This window comes from Vicugna pacos, chromosome 19, assembly GCF_048564905.1.
Source record: "Vicugna pacos chromosome 19, VicPac4, whole genome shotgun sequence".
Classification (NCBI taxonomy): Eukaryota; Metazoa; Chordata; class Mammalia; order Artiodactyla; family Camelidae; genus Vicugna; species Vicugna pacos.
Window position 1 is genome coordinate 40153868 of NC_133005.1, and position 25105 is coordinate 40178972.

General features: G+C 42.0%; 1 protein-coding gene and 1 long non-coding RNA gene across 3 annotated transcripts in view; one reads left to right on the plus strand and one right to left on the minus strand.

Annotated features, from left to right (window-relative positions):
* The window catches only part of DOK5 (docking protein 5), a 127642-nt gene that overhangs the window by 38848 nt on the left and 63689 nt on the right, over positions 1 to 25105 (plus strand). For both annotated transcript variants that reach the window (XM_072944455.1, XM_006206644.4), the window contains exon 2: positions 20067 to 20174. In XM_072944455.1, the coding sequence (XP_072800556.1) occupies positions 20067 to 20174 (108 nt within the window). The remainder of the gene's footprint in view (positions 1 to 20066; positions 20175 to 25105) is intronic.
* On the minus strand, positions 19909 to 22264 carry LOC140687469 (uncharacterized). Its single transcript, XR_012061853.1, has 2 exons — positions 21848 to 22264; positions 19909 to 20256 (listed from the first exon to the last, which is right to left on the minus strand). It is a non-coding gene; the product is annotated as an uncharacterized lncRNA (long non-coding RNA).

A 25105-nucleotide genomic window follows, 5' to 3' on the forward strand; every position in this document is an offset into this window, starting at 1 on the left:
ACCAGAAAGCGGCCTTTTTATTCCCCTTCCTTTCAGAACACCAGTGTGAAAGGCGAGTGCAGTTTCTTTTTCAGAGGCAGAAATGCTTTCAAATCAATTGGTTACCACGAGCAGGTGATGTCTGTGAAATAATGAGATTTTATTTATCAGAGACAGTGTTTGTTAAGGTACAGTTTGCCTGTCTTGTGCTTTACTGAGAAGTGGTTCAAAATAGTTGTGGTTTCTGTGTAGGGCTGATAAGGACACTGAACTTATTGTACTTTCAGCAGAAAAGGGCAATCTTGAGAATTTCCTTGGTAAATTTTTCTCTCTAAAATTGGAAGCTTGAGCAACGTGCCTGAAAACCCTGGATCTGGTCTTTGAATGAATATATGAGATGTGTTTTAGCTAAACAATTGTAATTCTAAGTCCAATGGCAAAATTCAGGCTCTGTGGTTCAAAATTTGCCTTCTTTCTGGGAATGGTGGCTTGAAAAGTTTTATTTTATCTTATTCTCTGACAATTAATAGCTATTTTGTGGTTTGATGAATAAAGAGACATTTTAATTGTAGATGCCTGTGCTTACAGTGTCACAAAACTTCTTTATACTTGCAATTCCCTGGTCGCTCCCTTCCTCTTGTGGAACCACGTGTTGTCACAACATCTACGGCTGAGTTCAGATCCAGGCACATTGGTGTCACTGGACGGTATGTGCTCCAGGACTCGCTGTGGGGGATGCTCGCCCCAGAGGGCTTCTTGTTAGTTTCCCAAAACGGATGCTTCTGTGGCTCCCTCCACAGCTTCCTGCCAACCTAGAAGACGAGGAAGGGAAAGCTGAGCCTCTTACCTCCACGTATTATTGCTTGGAGACAAAGTCTTGGGGGAGCTGGCTTCCAGTTTTCTAGCGGAAAAGCTCCCATTTCTTTGTATCCTTGGTAAAGGCAAAGGTGTTTCTAGCAAAACTTGGGTATAATTTTCTAAGAGAGCAAAATATGAATGCTGCTGGCTCTTCTGACACCTTATTTATTCTGTTATCTTATTTTTATTTTATTGATGTATATAGTTGGTTTATAGTATTGTGTTAGTTTCAGGTGTAGAGCATAGTGATTCATTTTTGGTTTTGTTTTGCAGATTATATTCCATTATAGATTATTACAAGACATTATCGTATAAGTTAGACCTTGATTCATTTCTTCATTCCATTTGGGAACTGTTCTGATGTGTGTTCACCATGATCCAGTAAGTAGAGTGGTGCTTAAAGCAGGCATTGCCCCTCACGGAGCTCACAGTTGAGAGAGAGAGAGAGAAAATTAAACAATCACATTAAATACAGTTTATATATGATGGTGGAAGGTCAAGGTCCTCTGGGTGTGCATAAGAGGGGCCTCAGGCAGTTCATTTATTTAGCAGTTGTTCATTGAGTTCCTACAGTATGGCAGGCACTGCACTAGAGCTGAGAATAAAACAGTGAGGAATATAGACAAATATCCTCTATTCACAGAGGTTGCATTCAAGTGAGAGTGCCTGTCATTTATGAAAGGTTTATAATGTGCCAGGCATTGTCACAAGGTGCTTTAAATGTAGTAAGTCCTTGGATCCTCTTGAAGGTCCAGTGAGGTAGGTGCTGTGGCAGTTAGTTACCCCATGAAGTGCAGAGAGGTTAGGAACTTGCCCGAGGCCACACAGCCTGTGCATTTTGGAATCAACGTTTAGGCAGTTTGGCTCCTGAGGCTGGGCTCCTGACTTCTGTATGTGCATCTTTGTATGATCTGCATCTGTATTGGCTTGGAGAGGGGTGACAGGAGGTGATGGTTTTCTAGAGGAAGTAACATGACACGTGGAAGATAAGGATCCAGGCTGGAGGGTGTGAAATGGGAAGGCTGGTCCACGTAGAGGCATTCCAATAGGTGCAAGAAAGAAGGCGAGGATGCTTTTGGCAAAGAAAGGAGCCTGGTGATGTGGAGGGCTGGAGGGTGCGTGCCCAGCTTGGCAGAAAACATCCATGTTCACATGCAGGCTTGAGGCTTCCTGTGCAGGGATTGCTGCTGCTCACAGCCTTGGCTGTGTTTCTTTTCCCACTGATTAATCTTCACCCTGCCTCTTTTTCTCTCCTTTTCCCTATCTTGTCGGCAGTAACTCTCCTAGCCAGGCTCCAATCTGGGCAGGATGCTGGGAGGCTCTGAGACCTGCGATCTGAGTGGCATTTCCTTAGGCTTTGTCCAGACCTCCTGGCCCAGAACTAATTACTGCCACCTGACTTCAGAAATTCTTTGAAGTTTGAAATATCTCATCCTGGGATGATGGGCCTGTCTCAGCTTATTAGTATCTGTGTCTGCCTGACCCTGAAGAATTCTGTCACATCAACAGAAACTTTTTGGTCGTCCTGATGATTGGTTTCCAACAGGACAAATACTTGGCTTTGCTGCATTTTATGGCTCTGAGGGCAAACCTTGCCTCATCAAATAGACTTCGCTTTGGTCATTAGTCCTTTTAAATCTGGGGTAAAGCTCTGATGTTGAGAAGGTGCTTATCTAATGTCATCGTCTTCTTTTTTTTTTAACTGAAGTACCATCAGTTACAATGTGTCAATTTCTGGTGTGTAGCACAACACCCCAGTCATGCATATACATACATATTCTAATGTCATCTTTTTCTCACTCTTAACACGATTGACGTTTTAGGGCAGATAATTCCTTGTAGTGGGGCCTTTCCTGTGCATGGTGGGATGTTTAGCAGCATCCCTGGTTTCTGCCCACTAGACAGTGATAAGCATCTCCCTGGTTGTGCCAAGTAAATATATTTCCAGATATTGTCAAACATCCCCCAGGGACAAACTTGCCCCAAGTTGAGAACCACTGATCTAATCACAGGGGAGGCTGGTTCATCGTCTGTGGACCTCTGTCATTCAGATGTAGATTGTTTTTGTAACCTCAATGATATATGGCAAAAAGCCAGTTCACAGCATTTCAATAATCTGATTTAGACATTTTTTTCTAACCTGCTTGTAATTAAATTAATATGAATAGTAATAAAATAGCAAAACATACAATCAGGAAAAGAATGTGTAAAGAATAAAATAATAAGTAACCTTTTCTGAACATTTACTAAGTGTTGGGTACCTTACACGCAATGTGTGCTTTTATCACCACTGAACAGATAAAACTGCTGAGGCTCAAAGAGGGTAAGTGTTTTGCTCAAAGTCTGATTAAAAACAAAAAAGATCGTATTTTTATTAACCTTGATTATACAAAGGATTTTTAGAGCTTGGGTGTACCTCTCAATATTAATTTTATGATATGACAATATTTTTATCTCTTGATCATTGGTTAGTGTTTGATTTATTCCACAAGATAAATTATTGCTTTTTTTTTTCCTAAAGAAATGTCAAAAATGAAAAGATGGAACTCATAGTGTTGGGTTGGTTGTGTAATTTTAGAAAAAGTATGTCCCCAGAACGACTGTCTGTGGACAACTGGATTAGATCTCTTCTTTGATAATCGTCTCATTTTTGACTGTTCTGCTCATGACCTAGTGAAGTGTGACTTGATTGTCAGGAGTAAATTCAAATCACTGAAGGATGTATTCAAAAACAAAATGGCCAATGTGACCAGACATCGAATCTAAAAAATGAATGGTCCTAAATATTTGCTTCTGTTCAAACTTTGGGCATTAGAGCTCGGAATGTAGATCATGTGGATCAGACAGACCTGATTCCAAGTACTGAACTCCGTAATGTATTAGCTGATGTGTGAGTGTGACACGTGGTGTGTTAGTGTGACCTTGGTCACACTGCTGAAGTCTCTGAGCCTTAGTTTTTCTTCTGTATAAAGGACATTAACAGGTCCTTGCTAGATGGCATTGGTGACACTTAAATGAGAAAATGCTTGTGGAATACGGAGTCAAGTGATGAAATGAGCACTTTGTGAAGGTTGGTAGTGATGATACGTAATAAATAGTTAATGTGTGGTTGGCATTTCATACCACTCGTCCTTAAATCAAACCCTCTCCCTACCCCGCCGAAAAAGTCTCCAAACCAACCAGTCTTGCAGGTGCTGTCAATTCACATCCCTTCACAGCAAGAATAATTTCTGAAAATGTGTTTCTTTGTTGTAAATTACCCGTGAAAATCTGAAACCGTTCCCCCCGTGACCACCCAGGTTCCCTTCTCTTGAATTCCTGGCTTAGAACTTTTTACATGACTATTAATCTTCACCCTTCTGCCCTTTTCTGGCAACATACGTTCTTTGTGGATTTTATTTTTAAGAGTGCTTTCTGAACCATGGAATTCATTTCTCTTCCTTTCTTTGAGAGTGACATTCTAATTTTCTGTAGTGAACCCTCTTGCAGAATGTCTTTTACTCAGTGATGCCCCAGTAATGTGGCGGCGTGGAGGAGCAAGCCTTGCTGAAATGCTGCCTTCTGAGATCATTACAGTGGCTCAACTTCAGAGGCACCATTTTTCATGAAAACCTTGTAATTTGGGATTTTTAATTTTTTTTTTTTTTGCCATGGCAGATAGCTCTCTCTCCAGTTTGGTTAGACCCTGTCTCTAAATATAGGAAAATATTTGTTTTAGTCGATAGGGAAGTATAGTCACCCTGAGGTTCTGTGGTTTTAGGATTAAACCTGTTGACATTTGAAAACACCGATGTGACCAATGGCCACTGGAGCCTTTCTCCATGATATAGAAAATAGCATTTTTTGGAATGCACTTTTTAAGGAAAAATGTGGTTATAGAATTGTTTCTTTTAAAAGAGTGCCTGTCAATATAATCTGACATATCTTGAGTTTTGTTTTGTTTTTTTAATACTCTCTTGTGTAAAGAAGTTAAGGCTGTCATGGAAATGTCAGGGCCATTCTGAGGTGCTTTGATATCCAAGAGCATTGTTTATGAAATTGCGGAGGGCTCATGAGTTCTGAATATTGCTTTTTCCCATTCACTTATTTGCTCATTTACTTATTATCACTCAGTCATTTAAAAAAAATTAAAAACCTATGCTCTCCTAGGCCTTGAGAATTCAAGGTGCTCAAGATAAAATAGGATGGTTTTTCACTTTCTGGGGAAGAAGGTAGAAGATAAATATGCAGACAAATCAATGAGCATGACGATTTCAGACAATGATTTTAAGTCGGTGCCGGGCGTTGGGGAGTATTTCAGATCTGATTGGTGGGAAGATGCTTTTGAGGAGGTGGCATCGTGGTAGATTGTGAGTGTGTCGACGGCCTCAGCTACTTCCATGACTTTTACTCTGAAACTTGATTGTTCCTATCTGCCCTGACTCTGGGCTTGTGACATGAGACACATGTGAGATAAAATATTGGCAAACCAGACACCAACAGAGGCTTATGAAAGCATTTTACGCAGAGGCTACAAAAGACATTTACCTGCTGCTTCTAGGAAAAATGAATAGACATACCTTTCCCTATGTCTCTTGCTAAGTACAACTGAAAACTTTGGACTTGATATAATCAAACTAAGAAGATTCTGAAAGGTGGAAAAGTCAGACTGGTTAGGGACCTCGGGTTTTGAGGGACAGCATAGTGGTGATTTTCCTGGGGTTTTTTTTGTTTTTTGTTTTTTGTTTTTTGTTTTTGTCTCATATATCCCAGACTTGGAGCTAAAGAAGCCAGCAAGCCAGAAATGCCAATGGGTGCAGAGAGAAAAAGCCCCAATAAAAACCCCTTTTCTAGTCAAAGGACCAGGAAATGAGGCAGCTGAGCAATATAGAAAACTTCTGGAAAATAACTGTTCTGTATCAGCCAAACACCACAGAATAGAGTGTGTCTCCATCCCCCTCCATGCCAGCAAAGGCTGAGTGAGGAGTTTAGACTTCCTCCCTTGTGAGACTCTGCCAGAGAGTAAACTATTTTCCTCTATCCTCTTAGGTGCAGTGCCTTGGCAGTGTGAATTAAATGGACAAAAGGCATGCAGATTTCACTGATACCTTCATATCCTTGGGGATAAATAGAAAAATATGTGAAAATCCAAAGAAATGGTTGGCTCAGATTCTTTTCTTTTTTTTTTAGGTCACTCCACTTCCTTAAAGTTCTTTATTTGCCGCAACTCAGATTTGTGTTCTGCCTGTTGCTCTCCAAGAAGTGCCCAGATTCATGACTTTTCCCTCTCCCTTCTGGTGCTTTTGTTCTCTCTTGTTTCTCCCTGTCTCAAAGTTAAAGAGAGAAAGAGAGAGAGAAAGAAAGAAAAGAAGGAAGGAAGGAAGGGAGAAAAGAGAAGAGAGGAGAGGAGAAGAGAAGAGGAAACCAAATCACTTTGTTACAAAACAGTTTGGCCATTTCTTTTGTTGTCTTGACTCCTGATAATACTTTTTACCAAAGCTGTTTAAAGCATTCACCTCTACAACGTGTGTTACTTTAGGCTCGGAATCGTATATACCGATTCAGCACAGGGTTAGAAGTTGTGAAGGAGTGATGAGACAAGGAAGAGGGAGTCTGAGCAACTCGCGGTGGGAAGTTGTGGGAAGGTAGAGGAAGCAGACTGTATGTAGTTAAGGGTTGTTTAATATGGTTTGTTATACAGACTCTTCCTGGTGCCATCTCTTGTCTTCCAGGTATAAGAGAGGGAAACACCTTTACACATACAAGTTCATGTCACTTACAAAAAAAGGTGTGCCTTGCTTTTAGGTAGGAAGGGGGAGGGCAGAGAGATCCTCCTGTGTCTGCTGTTTCTCAGCTGCCTTCGGCTCAAAATAACCCTTTTGCCAAAGCAGCGTATTTTGGGGGGTACATTCTGATCCTCTTCAACTGTAACAAGGCATTTCACCCCGCAAGATGGCGCCTATGAAGGCCAAGTGGGGAGCTGGGACTGCCACCTTGGCCAGTCGGGAATTGGCCCTCCCCACCCTGGTGTCAGTCTGCACATCCTCCCTCAGCCAGCCGTAGCGAGGTGCCCACCCCTCTCCCCCTGGGGTGGCGTCAGAGGGTGCCGAGTGGAGAGTTAGGATTTTCATCACGCCCAGTGGTAAGTGGACCAGCCCCTCTGTGGTACCAGTGGAGATCAGGTGAGGAGACAGAGCTCCCACCCCCGCCCACAGTAATGAAGGGCCCCCTTGATTCAGGTGTGGACGGGTTTTCTGCTTGCTCTCTCGGACTCCTGCTTGCTCTGCGCACGTAAGCCCCAGCTAACCTTTTGGGGAATCCGAGATCACGCCGTGCAGGTCTGAGTCGCCCCAGGCCGACCAGGCAGCCGTGCCTTGACCGCTCGCTCACCTGTGAATGAGCCCAGCCGTGATTAGCGGAGCCGGGTCAGATCAGCAGAACTGCCTGATCAACCGCCAAGTTCACGAGAAATGAAAACTGTTTCTTGTGGTAAGCTACTGAGCTTCGGGGTGGTTCGTTCTGCAACGATGACTACCTGACAGAGAAATTCCACCTGAGACCTGAGGCTGAGAAGGAGGCCGTCCTGTGAACAGCAAAGGGAAGAGAGTTCCCGCAAATCCGCTCATCCCTCATCCGAAGAGGATGCCGCGTTCTGGAGGCTGGCGTGCCGGGAGTGCGGCAGGCAGCGGTGGGAGACGAGGTCCGACGTGCAGGCGCGGGTCACGTGGTGCAGAGCCAGGCTAGGAAGCTGGAACTTGGTGTCAGTGATTTGGGTTTGGTGATCACTCAAAGACCGCCTCGGAAGCCACGATGAGATCGTTTCTTTTTTAACTTTGCCAAACACTCACGTGGTGCGTACTCCCGAGTGACAGCATCCCGCACGCGTGGCCTGTGATGGTACCGCGTCTGTGCTAGGACTGTGCGCGGGGCCTGGAGGCCTGCTTGCCTGTCTCTGCCTATGAGAAAGCGAACTTCGTGGACTTCACTTTATCCCTGCCATTTCTTCAGGGCTTGGAACAGGGCCGAGCACGCAGTAGACACTGAGTAAACATTTGTGAAATTAATGAGTGATTGAAGGAACCAGAATGGGTGTTGTCCTTGTTTGCAGGCAGATCACTACTTGGTTGGATGGTATGAGCTGCTGACCTCTGAAGCCATCTTTAAATGCGTTAATTCAAGGGGGAGGGTAGAGCTCAAGTGGCAGAGCACGTGCTTAGCATGCATGAGGTCCCAGGTTCAATCCCCAGTATCTCCTCTAAAACTAAATAAACAAGTAAACCAGTCGTGCCCCCCCCCACCAAACAAAAAGAAAAATAAACGCACTAATTCATTCTATTCTCACTACAGGCCAATAGGGAAGATAGTGCTATTAATTTATTTTAAAAGTACAGTAAAATCTTGTATATATAGACTTATGTATACCATATGCACATTACTGACTATTCTTTATGCTTAATAATATAGTATTTATATAACTTAGATGTTTAATAGGTAAGACAAACTCCTTATATCCATCATCCAGTTCTGCATCCTCCCTACAAATCCCTACAAACCCCTCTGGTCCCCTTCCAGCCTTGCTTCCTCAGTCAGTGGGAACTCCATCCTTCCACCTGCTTGAGCTAAAAGTCTCAGACTCATTCCTGACTTTCCTTACTCATCCTCACACCCAGTCTCATCAGTGGGTCTCACTGGGTCTACTTTCAAAAGATCTCCAGATTCAGACCCTTTCTAATCCCTCCCCAATTCTGTCCTGGCCCCATCACTCCCCATGTGACTTACTGCAAGGTGGCCTCCTAACTGGTTTCCCAGATTCTGCCCGTGGCTCCCTGCAGTGTACTTAGCATAAACTGGATTACATTACTTCCATTCAAAATCCTTCATCTCACTTCCCGTCTCCTGCAGAGAAAAAGTCAGTCTTCACAATAAGACCCATAGGGCCAGTGAACCGCCTCCATCTCTGCTTTCCCCCGACTTCCGGCGACCTCCTCATTCTTCCTTCATCACATCAGGCATGTTTCTCTCTCACAGCCCGTCTGCTGTTGCTTCTGCCTAGAGCCCTCTGCCCCCAGCCCCCTGTCTCTTTCAGGTCTTTGCTCAGAGGTCTCTTTCTCTTTGAGAACTTCCTTGATTACCCTCTTTAAAATAGAAACACCCACCACTGGCAATTCCCATCCACTCTCTTGGCTTGCTTTCCTTTGTGGTACTTACCTCTGTGTGACATGTTACCCGTGTACTGTAAGACGCACATGTACGTACGCGTACGCATCTTGTCATCTTCTGGATTCTCTGTAAGCCCAACGAAGGCAGCAGATTCCTCCACTTTGTTCAGAGTCGTATCCTCAATGCCTAAGCAGTGCCTGGTACATGGTAGGCACCCCGTAAGTATTTGCTGAATGAATTAATGAGTGATATCAGCTCCCCAATTTTTTGCTTGCATGGAATGCTCACCCAAGAGTTAAGATTCTCTAGCATTTCTTTAGAGTAGTTTGGTTTTTCATATAAGGCTGCTTAAAAATGGAAGCTGAACGAGGCCATCTGACTGTGCACGGCCTCCTGAGGCAGTTTTGTTTCTCACTTCTCTTCCTCCTACTTTGTGGATGTGGGGCGTAGAAGGGAATCGGAGAGAGAAGGAAAGGAGCCACCACTTACTCCTTCGTGTCCGCTCTCAGCGTTGGTCAGCTTTGTCTGCCGAGGGGACGGTTTCCTATGTGTGGGGAGAGCAGTTCTTGGCAGATACCGACTCCATGAGAATTTTTCCAAATGACCTCGTGTTACTTGTTTGATTATTACTCAGAAATGTATGCTCACCACAAGGTGTACATCGTTATAAGGGAAGAAATCAGCAAAATAAGGCCCAAAAGGTAGGGAGGGGCCAGTATTTGCACGCTCTGGAATGTCTTATGAAGACTTTGGTTTTTACCCCAGAGGCAACAGGCAGCCGCAGAAATGCTGTAAGCAGTAGATTGATGTGGTCAGATGAGTGTTTTAAAGATCGCCCCAGATGTACTGCAGGAAGTGGATTGAAAAGTGGAAGGAATGGAAGTAGGGAAAGTCTGAAACTCAGGAGGCAGTGGCTTAGATTAGGGTGGTGGTCCCTGCGAAAATGTGAAGATATTCCGGGTTTAGCCAGAAGGTGGAATATACAGGACTGGGTGATGGGTGGATTGTGTTAAAAAATAATGTTCAAAACTGGTTAACATCAGGTCTCCCATACAGATGCAGAAAGAACGTGCATTTAAGGTTCTATTTGGCTCGCTAATTGAGATAACAAGACAGAATATCGTAACTCGTTCAAAGGGGAATCCAAAGGACCCAGACGCTTATATATCCAGCATAATGAACTGGATGTTCCAAAGGAGGCAAAACTAGCTTCATGACGGTGGGGGAGGGAAACCAAGTGAACCTCTCCTGATCAGGATGGAATTTACATCTTTGTAGACTAGAATTATTTTGCATTTCTATCAATAATCTACACTGTAGAGTAGTAGAATAGCTCCTACAGAATCAGAAGCAGATAACCCTGGAAATGTGTGTGCTAGAGAATGCATCGTTTTCCACTGAAGCTGACATTTTCCCTTGTCAGTGTGTGTGTGTGTGTGTGTGTGTGTGTGAGAATGAGGGGAGGTAGGAAAGGGGAGAACTGTAGCTCTCAATCTTTTGCAGCAGCAACTGGGCCCTAGTTCCTGAATGAGTATAGATCCTGGAGTAGATACAGGTTCAAAAGCAGGCATAACCTACTTTTTTACTTAATAACTTACTAATAGCATTTTCTATGGTGTAAATATTATTTTACATCATTTTTAATGATGGCAATTTTCAGTTTACAGATATGCCGTAGTTAATTAAGTCAGTCCCCTGGAACATTTAGAGTGCTTTCAGTTTTTATGCCAAAGAACCCTATTCCCATATGTTTGCATATTTCCTTAATTACGTCCTCAGGGGGGAAGTTCCTAGAAATAGTATTTCCAGGTCAGAGGACAGGCATATTTTCGCCCCTGGAAAGGTTGTGCTAATTTACTTCACCATCAGCAGAGGATCGACGTAGCTAATTTATTGCCTGTGGATGCTTTTGAAGTACTTTTATTCCTCTTCTTACAAATTTTATTTCATGATTAATTATCTTGTTTTTTGCTGGTGTTTTTCCTTGCAGTGAATTTAAAATGTACTTTGCTACCCACTGTGCAACCTTCTCCAGATTAGCATTTCTTTCCTTGCAAATGAAAGGTATATATAAATGACAGGCATAGGGTCATGCTTACTCATTAAAAAGATTTTTCTCCCCCTCATAAAATACCTAATTCTGAACCAGCTCATTATTTTGGTAGGTGGAGCTGGTAGCAGCCCACCAGTTAGGAGTCAGCAGTGCTAAAGAACTACTGCTTCTTTTATTCTCTTCATTTCTTACCTTCTGAAATCTCATAATGACAGTCATTCATGAGACTAGAAAGTTATAACCATCTTGGTCTCGGAGATCATCCAGGTTAAAATTCTTCTACTGTGGAAGGTAATTTGCCGTGGCAGACGGATTGCATCACCCAGTGCCATTTTTTTATGGCTGTTGAGTTGTCCTTGGAATGTGGCATTTCATCCGTCTCAGTCACAGAGGAGCCCAGGACTGTGGGAGGGCAGCTGGTGTCTGTGGCCATGCATCACTGGCCAAAGTCGAGGGCTGGATGCCCTTAGAGAGGTGACTGGTCAGCCCCAGGGATCTGACTGCACGTGCCAGCAGGGAGCCAGTTAGCCAGGACATTAGTTTACTGCAGCTGTAACTAATTAATAGTTACAGGTAAAGAGGCTGAAGGTTAGAGAGGGAAGGAAGGCCAAGAAGAACTGAGAACTTGCATGAGATATTTACCATATAGTTAGAAATACTTAGCATGTTCTGAGTTTCTGGACTTCAGTCAAGGATACTGAATACTTTGTCACTTAAGGAGAGAGAGTGTAGAATTCTTTTAAAAGAAAACACGCCTTACAAACTGCTAGGACAACTTAAAGTCCTGGAGTAGGGTCTTCAGAATCCAACTGCAGAAATACTCCATTAAAAACTATCACTCTGGGTGAACACTTGGTGCCAGGGAACTTAAAAATCACAAAAATGCAAATGTCACACCGAAAATAGCTAGACGGTAAAGTTGTCGTCCAGATGAAGGAGCATATGGTTACAACCGAATGACTCTTTTTAGATTATGGTGAGTGTGAAAACCAACTTCTTACAGACGGCTCTACCCTCAGCATAAGTTTGTGCATTTCTAGGAGACCAACTTTTCTGGGAATGTCCTGGGGTAATGTTAAGAGCTTGTTCTCCAGAATCAGGCAAACTGCGGGTGGAATCCTGGCTTGTTTCTTCTAGCTTCGTGCCATTGAGTAATACTCAGTGAGTAACCTCACTAAGGTCATATTTCCTTGTTGTCAAGTGGGGATGATAACAGCCTTGCTTTATAGGGCAGTTGGGAGGGTTAATTGAGATAATGCACACAAAGGGATCAGCATTCTGCATGCACAAGGGGTTTGGCCGGGGCTAAATGTTGATATTAACACCCTGGATAGGAAGAATATTTGATTTGTTTTGGAGAGCAGGTAAAAACAGATTCAGAGTGTGAGAAATGAGGCTAATTCATCATTATATGGCTCAGGATACATCTTCAGAGTTGGAGAGAATGTTCTGAAAAGAGGAAAATCGATGGATTACAGGAAGGGGATGCTGGCAAAATGGAAAATGGTTCTAACTTACCTTTTTTCCCCCCACAGTGCACCTTCCCTGCGTAAATAAGATAACTATAAAAAGCTGACTATAGCCCAAGGCTGCAGATGGGATGCTAATGTCTCTACATGAAAGGGCTCTTTAGGACACCGCCTGCATTCATTGTAGAGCAGTGGGTCCCCAGCAGTGGGCAGGGAGACCTGAAAGGTGTTGAAAGGCATCAAGTCAATATATTTTTTTTAAACCTAACTTTATTTTTCAATTGAAATACTAGGGATTGAACCCAGGACTTTGTGCATGCTAAGCATGCGCTTTACCACTGAGCTCTACCCACCCCTGAAGTCAACATTTTAATGTAATTTGATTGAAGTTAAATTTGGCTTCTGGGGAGATGTGGAATATATAGAGATTCTCACCTAGGGAATATTTCCTCTCCTCTTTCCTCAAGGAGGAACTTGTCAAACAGATTTTTATGTTCATTAAAAGTTGACCTGAGCTTAAACAGTTGAGAAATACTACCAAAGACCATATGTTGGCAAACTTCGGTCTGTGGGCCATATCTGGCCCATTGCCTGATTTTTAAAATAAAGTTCATTTGGAAGATAAGCACACCATTCATTTACATGCATCCTATGGTTACTTTTCATGCTGCAGCTGCACAGTTCAGGAGTTGCAACCAGACTAAACTATTCACTGTCAGGCCCTTTACAGAAAGGAGTTTGCTGACTCCTGCAATAGACCCTAAAGACCTAAATGGTCACATCTCACTTGTGCTTTATGCTTTTCTTGAGCTTACATAAAGGCAGTATATAATTTTCCTTTTAACAGGAATTTTGTGACCAAAATTTGCTTTCTGTTATCTTCATAAGATGCAGTCTATAGAAGTTTAGTTTGTGACTCTGTTGTTCAAGACGTTGTGATGGGCTGCTAATAAAATTAGGAACTCCAAGCTAATGCTTAATTATTTCAGCTATTCCAGGGCCCTAAAAATCTTGGTGAATTTACCAGACTATTCTTTGTTAGGAAAAGTAGCTGGGAAAAGTGTCAGGGACTTGAAACTGAAGTTAAGCGGTTATTAAGGATATTGAGTTTTAAAGAAAGGGAAGACAATGGAAAAAATAATAAAAATCAGATATGGGTTGGTGACAATTTAAGGCTGAAAATTAGGTGTAATAAAGCTCCCACCACTCACAATAAGATACACACTGAAGGAGATTTTCCTGTTACTGCAAAGTCTGCTGTGCACCCGCCCAGGCGGCCAGCACTGTGTGACGTGCTTGTCTGCTTTAGCTACGACAGTGACTTGTGTGGGTTGACTTGTCCAAATCCAGGACTTTGAAGGTATTCACATAGCCTTGTGTTCTTCAGCTCTGGGATTTCAGATCGGCATGTATCCATCTGTAGCAGTGGTTCTGGCTTTGCCCCCGGGGGACATTTGGCAATGAGATCGTCAACTGGGTAGGAGGAGGGTGCTCCTGGTTCAGGTGGCGGAGGCCAAACGTGCTCCTCAACATCCCCTGTTGCACAGGACAGCCCCATCCCTCCCACTGCCAAAAGTCATCTCATCTAAAATGCCGGTAGGGCCAAGACTGCAAACCCTGATGCATAGGAGGTGAGATAGTGCAACATGAAATTTATTCTGTTACCAAATTCTTTAACGGTTTAGTTATCATTAAAATTACCTACTCTATGTCCAGTGAAACTACACTGTGCTATTCTGGTTGGGATAAAAGTTTCCTCTTTTAAATTAAAAAAAAAATGAGTTAAAAAAAGTCAGTTGTAAACCAAAATGTTAACTAAAAATCCTATAGATGGTCAGTCGATGTGTTACATGAAATATGAAGGAGGTGGTTGAATGAATTAATTTAAAGGAAAAGAAAACTGCCCTATGCTATTAAGCAAGTGAAGTTATTCTCAAATTGGGGTCCTTTTAACTGTGTGTCAGAATTACTCCAGCTCTGCTCCTCGTATATCCACGCTCAGTAAACCCTCCTGTTCATTTCCTCTAACTGATACTGAAATACTGGGGAGATGTTTTCCCTCCCCTGATACTGGGTGGCTCTTCTGTTCCTGGGACAGAGAGTGGACGGCAGCTGGAAGTGGGAGTTCACTGTAGCGTAGTAGATTTCACTTTCGCCCTCAGTGTGTCTCTCAGACTCCAGACGGCATCTCGCGCTGCTCTGCATCAAAGACCACCGTGCATCTCTTGTTGGAAACCACACAGCTCCGAGGCCCCCCTTGTGGATGGAGCGTTTGTTGGAGAGCTTTGTTGGCAGTCCCGTGTGGGAAACACGGGGTTGTCTGCAAGTCTTTATGAATATTCATGGTATTGGTTCGCAAATTACAAACCAGATACCTGGGGAATGTGCTAAAGAGCAGATTTGTCTGGTCCCGCCCCAAGAGGTTCTGACGCAGTAGACCTTGGCTAATCCCTAGGAATCTGCATGATTAACAATTATCTTGAGTGAAGCTGGGTCAGCTCTGAGAGGCACTGGCATTTGCTGTAAACAGAATAAAGGAATGGCCTTGACGGCACCGATGGCTTTCAACTTTGCACTGTTTTTGTGCCGTGCGTTTGTATGTTACAAGCATCCTAAACTCCCTTTGCATAAACCAAGTTCTGGTTTTCCTTTTCTCCTAATGAACAGTGATATTTTACATGGTGAACTTCAGTTTCACAAACCAAATTTTGGTTTTCTTTGTCTCCTGATGAACCAACAGGTTTTAATCTCGTCCACGGTGACGTGCCAGCCAGGGCTTATAAGCAACACTGCATGTGAATTTATGCGGTAGTACTTACTGCAGTTATTTGATTATACCATTGCACTTTTGCTCTGACTACTTAATAAAACAAAAGAAAAACAAAAATCCCCTGAGTGTAACATGGACAAATCAAAGATGGAAATCTTTATGCATACTGAGACTGAGGAATCTTTAGCTTGCATTCAACAGACTTCAGACAAAAGCCAGGGAAATACTGGTTTGATTGCAAAGAAAATGAATACTTTTTTTTAAAAAAGTTAGGAATATTATCATTCAAGATTGGGCCTAAAAGTTGAGGCATAATTAGGAATAGAAAATGTCCTCTGTGAAATACTTTTTCACTGTAGGGGGCATTTTCTTGCGTATCTTTAGCATGATCAGTTTCTAACACATTTTCAGGGACATATCCGGAAGGAAGGAGTTGCCAATAATAGGGTGACAGCGAGAAACCTATTTTCCACATCCTTTATTTGAGCGATCATAGTGACAGTCATTCCCACTGTAATTATGGTCCTCTCTCTGGTGGTCAGGTTTTAAGGGAGCTGGTGATCTCATCTGCTGTTCAGACACCAGTGAGATGCTGGTAAGACTTATTTGCCAACTGTAGTCCTGAAAATGTTAATTTTCATGGCTGACTCTCCATCCTGAAAAGGGTTTTTTGTTTGAACTCTTACCAAAGGCTCTTGCCGCTTGGCTCCCTTAAAGCTACTTAGTCTAGCGATTAGACTGTGGTCTGATAGCTAAAGTAGGACTGGAGAAAAAAGTTGATAATGTTATTCGATTAGGCTGTGATTTTGAAGATCTTGATTAAATAATCTCTACATTTTCCATTAAAAATGTATGAGCATTTCATTTTGAGATTGTTGTAGATTCACATTTGGTAAGAAATATTACACAAAGACCCTGCACCTTTTACCCGATTTCCCTGGAAGTAACATCTTTGAAACTACAATGCAATGTGGTAACCAAGATATTGACTTTAACAGATTCAAGAAACAAGATGATTCCATCACTAGAAGGATCCTCCTGTTACTACCCTTATATAGACATGCCCTCTTCCCTTCTGCTCCCTCCTCACTCATACCTCACCCCTGATAACCACTGATCTGTTTCCTGTTTCTCTAATTTTGTCATTCCAAGAAAGCAGTTAATGCATTCATGCAGTTTGTAACCTTTTGGATTTGGCTTCCCCCTACCCACCAACCCAGCATAATTCTCTGAAGACTCATTCAAATTGCTGTTTTTATTGCTGAGTGGTATTCTGTGGTGTGGCTGTTTCCCCAGTTGTCTAACCATTTACCCAGCGGAGAATAGACGAGTTGTTTCCAGTTTTGCACTGATACAAATCCAGCTGCTACGAACATTTGTGTTCACATTTTTTTGTGTGGGGGATGCTGGCCTTTCTCTAGGATAGATTCCCAGAAGCACAACTGCAAGTCATATGTTGCCTGCTTCGTTTTTTAAGAAGCTGCCAAACTGTGTTTCAGAGCTGTGCCATTTTCTCTGCATCCTTGCTAGCATTTGGCGGTTTTTAAAAAATTAATTAATTAATCAGTTAATCAATTCATTTATTTATTTTTAACTTCAACCAGTCTGATAGGTGTGGAGTGAGATTTCATTGTGGTTCCAGCTTAGATTTCCCTGACGGCTAAATGATGTTGACCATTTTTCATGTGCTTTCTTGATTATCTGTATATTCTCTTTGGTGAAATGTCTGTTTGTGTCTTTTGTCCGTATTGTAATTAGATTGTTTGGTTCTTTACTCCCAAGATTTGAGGGCTCTTTCTGTAGTCTAGATACTAATCCTTTGTCAGACACGTGATTTGCAAGTATTTTTTCCCAGCTTGTCTTTTCACGCTCTTAATGGAATTTTTCACATAGTGGAAGTTTTAAATCTTGATGAGGTACAACGTGGCAAGTTTTTCTCTTATGGGTTGTGCTTTTGGCATGAGGTCCAAGAACTCTTTGTTCTAGACCATGATCCCAAACCTCTCCTCCTTTTTTATCCCGTAAATTTTTATAGCTTTTTTTTTTAATATTCAAGTCCATTTTGAGTTACTTTTTGTGTAAGACAAGTGTTTTAGGTTAAGGTGCTCACTGACGCCCTGTGGATATTTAGTTATTCCAGCATCTTGTATTTATAAAGCTGCCCTCCATCCACTGAGGTACTTCTCCGCTTTTGTCTCCATGTCTTTATGACCCTTGATAAGTTCAGTGACTATGGAAGATGAAAGCCAATAAAGCTGATTTTAATTTTCCTGTTTTACCTCTGGATAGTTGAGGAAAAACAGAATTCTCTTTCCTTTATTTCACAGTATTAGTGTTTATTAAGCAAAACAAAGACCAACTTAAATAAAAAATAAAAACCCATTCTCACAACCCAGAAAAAACACTATTAACATTTTGGTATATTTTCTTTGTCTTCTGTGCATTTTCATTATAGTGGGGATTATGACATAAAGTTTTCTATTCTGGTTTTCCCCCTCACATAACTTTTTATGAACATTTTATGTCATTAGGAATACCTTCTGAAACTTGTGTCAAATGAACTACCTATGTTATCCTAGGGAGAAATAACGTATGTGCTATTGAGGTAGTGTAATTTACTATGTATTATACGTTCTAGTTATGTTACTATACCTTAATGACTGCCTTTGTTATCCTTAGAGATGTACACCATCTCTGTTATAGGTGTGTACTATGTATACACCAGATTTAGTACCACATTTTCACTGTATTTACACATACCTGTTTACTGTATCCTACTGTTTACCTGTTATCCTATAGATGAGCAGTGAATATTTCACTATATTTTAGAAGTACCATAATTTACTTTGTCACTTCTTATTCTTGAAGATTCAGTAGTTTTGAACTTTTATCATAAATAATACTGCTAAAACTATATTATACTTTCATTTTCATTTTTTTTACCACCTCAGACAGAACAATGAATGATGTTCATTCAGTTCACTGAGTCAGAAGACAGAAACAGAATACATACAGCACTGCAGACAAGCAATAACAAAGCTGAATTCCTCGTCCGCCTGCCATTTACTAATACAGTTGTAGCAGGCATTTTGAGTATAGCGTGAATGACCAAGAATTTTATGTGGACTTTATTTTCTTTCTTCTTTACTAGCTCAGAGTTTTTAAATTTTGTAGAGCATAAAATTTATTTATGGGTTGAATATACAAAACCATGTATATATGGTACTTTGGAGGTGATTTAAAGATCAAGATAACCAGGATTGAATAATACCCATTTGCGTGCACTTGAATTTGAAACTCCTCTTTCATTGTTGGCTGCATCTGGAGCTTTCTCCTTACAATAGATTCCTGTTCTTTTAAGGTTCTTCATATTTGTTGTCAAATGGCCTTTAGAGGTCACCAGTTGAGTGTAAGAGTGCCACTAAGATCCTTGCCATCTGTGAATATTATTATTAATTTAAGCCCTTTAAATTTTTTTATGTTTAAAAATCTACTTTTTTTTTTGCTTTTGGAGAATATTGTTTTCCATATGCTCATTAGCTCTTTGCATTTTTCTCCTTGGCATTATTAGTCTTTCAGTGTCTCATCTAGTTTACATTGGTTACTCCAATCAGGGTAGCTTTGGTTGCTTGGAGCAGAACCCCATGCAAGCTATCTCAGTTAAGAGCTGTAGTGATGTTGATGGTGGTGGGTTCCTAGGGTTACAGATGATTCCCAGGAAAGCCAGAGGAAGGGCTAAATCACAAAGTCAGCAGCTGAAAGATGACAAAGAACTAGAATGTCTCTTCTACCTAGAGCAGAGATTGCCTAGTTCTCTGAATCACTTTCCACTGCTTAACTATTTTTTAAAAAATTTTATTGTATTGAGTTATGGTCAGTTTACAATGTTTGTCAATTTCCAGTGTAGGACACAATTTTTCAGTTATACATGAACATACATATATTCATTGTCACATACTTTTTCACCGTGAGCTACAAGATCTTGTATATATTTCCCTGTGCTATACAGTATAATCTTGTTTATCTATTCTATGTGTATCTGTCAGCATCTACAAATTTTGAAATCCCAGTCTGTCTCTTCCCACCCCCCTCCCCACTGGCAACCACAAGTTTGTGTTCTATGTCTGTGAGTCTGTTTCTGTCTTGCATTTATGCTCATCTGTCTCCACTGCTTAACTATTACGTGCGTGATTCACCATGGCCACCAGGCTCAGTTTGTAACCTACCAGTGTTGACCTCTCAACTCGGACTGCACCTCAGCCTGGCGATGAGTCTTTGAATTTTCCGAGTGAGAATCCGATTGGTGTTGACCATCCATTTATTAGCTAGTCTAGTGTGTGGCCCAACTTGACTGTCAGTTATGAGGAATGTCATACGGTCCAAAGTGGGTGTCTCTTTCGAGAACTGCCTACTGGTGGAGGCTGGAGCATATATCTGGGCCAGGGAGTCCATAGGTAACAGCACTTGAAATTAGAGCATGTTTCATGGACGCCTGTGTTATCTGTGCTGATTTGGGTTTTTATCTCTGGGACTTTTTCTGCCGAAGTTGTTATCAAAGCAAGAAGTTCGCCTCCAAATACGTATTTTCTTTTGATTCTACAGATTACCTGAACAGAATAAGACACCCATTGTGGAAACCGTTTGGGGCTTTAAAATTTTATTTTCCCAAAACAACATCACATTTATAGCTTGTGACTATTTGACAGGTGAAAACATCAAAAAGAAAACATTTAGTTGCAGATGTCGATAACACCTAAGTCGGTGGCGATGCTGAGCTGGTCTTTGTGTTTCCTTCCAGATTTATCAGCGATGTTGGCTAGTGTTCAAGAAAGCTTCCAGCAAAGGTCCAAAAAGGCTGGAGAAATTTTCCGATGAACGGGCTGCATATTTTAGGTGCTATCACAAGGTAAGTCCCTGTGGTGGTGGCTTTCCAGGAATCTCTTCATAAGGAGGGAGCTCAAGTTCTTTGAGTCTGGAAACCTGTCTTGCTTTTTAAACAAAGATATGAATATACTTTCTCCAAGGGCACCGCATCTCTAAAATAATATCCACTCTAACTGTTTAGAATAAATGACTGATGTGAACTCTTCTGGTTTCCTGCAAGTTGTCAGTATTTCCCCAATCTCTAGTGTGGAAATCAGCATGTTTTGTAAATTTTCAATTTGTGTGGCTGACCCTACTCCCAGTGATGAAGCCCCGTGCAGGTACAGACTGGACCTCCCTACGTCCAGCACAGAGATGCAGAACTGATCCTCAGTCAGTGTTGGAGTGTGGGGGGAGGGGGAGGGGAGGAAGCTGGAAGGAGGCGAATCCACTAGCACAGGAATTCGGTGGGGGAGGGAAAGGGAGTAACCTGTCCTTTCATGCAAATTCTCCAAAAGTGGTGACTTGACACCATCTTACTAAGTAAGGGCCTGTGTTGACACCTCGGTTTATGCAACAGTGAGAAGCAGTGGAGCAGGACGTGTTCCCTCTCAGCTTAGAGACGGGGAGTCCTCTGTGCTTTGTAGGTGCACCTGTACAGACGTGAAGGAAGGAAAAGCTCAGAACGAGGGCTAGAGATGAGCGGCGAGGGGAGTCAGGAGTAGCATCTTGCATGTGCTTGGTTTCCCTGCTATTCTGCAGTGAAGTTCTGCCTTGCAGGGCCAGCCCCACTCCCAGCCTTGCTTCTTGCCAAAGGAGGACCCAGGTGGACTTCTTTATGAGTCTAGGCTTCCTCCACTATTTATCTTCCGTATGCCAGATATCACCACTCTTCAAAGAAAGCTTTTGTTTTGTCGCCAGGAAGGAATTGTTGCAAATGTATTATTCAGGCGTGGTGATCCGGAAAGCCAGGGACAGTATCACTTTGCAGCCTTAAAAATAATCGTGAGCCAGTCTCTCCATTCCTGTAACACCTGAAACTATGGACGTCCAGTCGTTTGGGGCCAGGTGTCTTATGCCCCAGTTATCCTGTGTGCGTACCCAGTGTCTTTTCTAACAACAAGATGGCGAACGATGATACAAAAATGACTTGCTCCATTTTCACTTGAGAGGCCTTGCCTTGAAACAGAGCTCAAAATGCCCGAAGAGGTGTTTGGTTTATCTGTAGGATGAGGGCACAGTTGCTTTCATTCTCTCCTTCCTTACCTGACACTGATTGCTCCCCTCCACCTCTCGGGTCCATCACATCCTGGGGACTGGATGAAAATCTACTGTGGTTAAAAATCAACCATTCTTCCTTGCCCTCACACTGTAAAAAATAAAGCCACCCATCTTCATCTGCCAGGTGGCCGGCAGTTGTGGTTATACATCAGCTCTTCTCTTGAGCACCCCAGCCAGTCCATAACTTCACAGTCTCCATCTGCTCTAGGGTGTATGTTTGTGTCCTCCCTAAATTCATGTGTTGAAACCTAGTCCCCAGTGTGGTGGTGTTTGGAGATGGGGCCTTTGGCGGGTGATAAGATCATGAATGGAATTAGTGCTCTTATCAGAGAGACCCCAGAGAGCTTCCTCTGCCCTTCCGCCATGTGAGGACACAGCCACCTAGGGACCAGGGAGCGAGTCCTTACCAGACACCAAATCTGCCAGCGCCCCTACCTTGGTCTTTCCAGACTCCAGAATACTGAGAGATAAATTTCTGCCCATGAGCCGCCCAGCGTATGGTAATTTGTTAACAACAGCACGAATGGACTAGGACGCCATCACACTCTTGTTCTGTGTGCTCGTCGTGCGTGGCCATCATGGTGATGAGCCGTCCTTGTTTTGTTAGAGTTGCAGGTGTGTCTGGAAATATCTGATTCTTCACAATCACCTGTCCCTGCCTTTCTGAACTTAGAAAAAGAAATCAGGCTATACTCTGCTCACAGACTCATGTAGACCTAAGAGAAGGAAGAGGACACGTGAGGAATGTTTTACAGGACCTCCCCAAATCCAGCACATCAGCAAATGGTGTTGGCTCTGTGTTCAGTAAGTATAGAGAGGCTAGATGCTTCTCACAGCTCTGCTGCTCCACTGTGGTCCGAGCCACCGGGCCGCTGAATTCTCAGTCCTTTAGAGTCTGTTTGAAGTACTTCTATGACATCATGGGACTCCAGCTTAGAACCCTCAGCCAAGCCCTCATCATGTACAGTCTCACGCTTTGTCTCCTTCTTCGCCTATTTAACCGCACCTGCTCAGTTTCCCCGGTCCCACTGTGCTGACCTCCTTGCTTTCCGTGGACCATGCCAAGCACTTTCCCACCTTCAGACTTGCTCTTCCCTACCCTTGGACGGCTCTCCCTGCAAATACCCACGTCACTCATTTCCTTGCTTTGGTCAGGTCACTGTTCAAATTCTTCCTCTACGTGAGGCCCCTCCCTGCCCCCATGATTTCAAGCGGAATCCTCTGCCCCGCCCCTGCCCCGTCTCCCTTTACTTTTCTCTTTGGCACTTATTACTTCATACGTATGTACTTGGTGGTTTTTTATCGTCGTCCCCGTTCCACCACCATAAAATAAGGGCCACAAGGGCAGAGATTCTGTCGGGGCTGGGGGTGGGGTGGGCAAGTCCGCCTCTCCCCATTTTCAGTGCCTAACACACAGCAGACACTTTTTAAACTACTGATTGAGAAGCAGTGAATATTATCAACGTGGCAGACAGATAGAGGTCTTTGTGCCATACTTTCACGTTGCTTGTCACAAGAGTCTGTGAATCTGTACAGACTCAAGTGTGAAAACGAAGTGAATTGAAAAGTGAAACAAGTGAAGGGAGATGGAGGACAGACTGGCCTTATTTCAGACTTCTACCTGCCGGCTTTTGGAATTTAATATGTAAATCTTCGGGGAATGTGGTGAGCCACATTCTCTTTCATCTGTAATAATCATTAACCTAAGTTCAAAGCATTAGAACGGAAGAATTATCTGCATTAAGCCTCCCAGCCCTTGATGAGTTCCTGTAGCTGATTCATCCTCCTTACTCTTTTAGATCTGATACATTTAGTATTAATCTCTTGGGGGCATATAAAAAGCTGGAGTAGCTCTGAGATATGCATTTTTTATCTAAATGCTGTGTAATTTATGAATCTTGACAATGAAATGCTAGGGTCATAAGTAGCACACTGTGACCAGATTTCAGAGTTTATTTGAATATAAATAAAGCAATTTCCGAAAGAAATGAGGAGCTGTACATTATGCTTTTTGATCAATACAGAGATGTGGCATATATACATCTGTCTCTCAAGTAGGAAATCTGTAGCATCTATGAGAATATAGTGCTTTTAATGTTTCACTTTAAAAGATAATTATTATGGAAAAAAATGCCAGTTTTGTGTATATGATTCTTTTTAGAAGTTTTAAGACAAGAAATTGACTGTAGAATTTTAAAACTTGATGCCTTCCTCACTGACAAGGTAGCTAAAGATGCTCTCATACAAAAATTGGAAAATAAATATATGAATAATGCACACACAGAGCGATTCATTTTTCATTTTGTTACCTCTTCCGAGAAGCATCCTTCAAGCACCCACAGCTGTCAGAGACGGCTGTGAATTTGATTAACTGTAATTGCAACAATATTAAGACTCCAGTTACTTTATTTTTTATTTAGTTTTTCCCCAGTCTTATTGAGAAATAATTGACATGCATCACTGTCTAAGTCTGAGGCGTAGGACTCCAGCAACTTTAAATATAGTTCCTGACCTTCCTGTGAAACACAAGTTTATTGTTTTCATTCAGCAAATCAAAGTTGCTCACGCTCATCAGAAAGGCTGAGAGTTTCTATGCGTACTTTTACTTTTTCAGGGTGAGTAACAACTGGGAGGGCATCTAAGTGAAAGGACCATCATTTATCGTTTTTGAGACCAAAGCAAATAGTGTGGTAGGAAGTGTGCTGGACCTGGTTTTTGGAAACCTTTTTTCTTTTTTCTTTTTAGTTAACCTCACTATCTATCTATCTGTCGATCTATCTATCTATCTATCTATCTATCTATCCATCCATTTATTGAGGTGTAATTGATTTACAATATCATGTTAGTTTCACATGTACAACATAGTGATTCAGTGTTTTTGCAGATTATACTCCACTAGAGGTTGTTACAGGGTAATGGGTGTAATCCTCTGTTACACAGTATATCCTTGTTGCTTATCTATTTTATATGTAGTCATTTGTATCTGTTAGTCCCATACCCTTAATTTGACCTTCCTCCCTTCCCTCTCCCCTTTGGTACAACCACAAGTTTGTTTTCTGTATCTCTGAGTCTGTTTCTATTTTGCATAAACATTCATTTGTATTATTGTCTAGATTCCACATATAAGTAATAACAGTATATGTCTCTCTGTCTTATTTTACTAAGGATAATCTTCTTTAGGTACATCCACATTGTTGCAAATGACAGTATTTCATTCTTTTTTTGGCTGTGTAATATTCCATTATATATATACGTCACATCTTCTTAATCCACTTGTCTATTTTGATGAGAACTTGAGTTGCTTCCATGTCTTAGCTATTTTAAATAGTGCTGCTGTGAACATTAGAGTGCATATGTGTTTTCAGATTAATGTTTTTATTTGGGAAATCTGCCTTCTTTCTTTTTTCCCTCTAAATTATCAATATATTATTTTATTTTATTTTTAACACCTTTATTGTGGTATGATTCCTGCACAGTAAACTACACATATTTGAGATGTACAATTTGATAAACTTTGATAGGTGTATACACCATTAAAACCACCACCACCACCAAGATAGCTAACATGGGAAACCTACATTCTAATCTAGCTTTGACATTGTATGTGTCTTGCAAGTTGCTTGACTTCTATGTAAAGGTGATCCCCCAGGCAAGTCACATCATAGCTTCTCTCAGTGCTCAGCCTGCAAGATT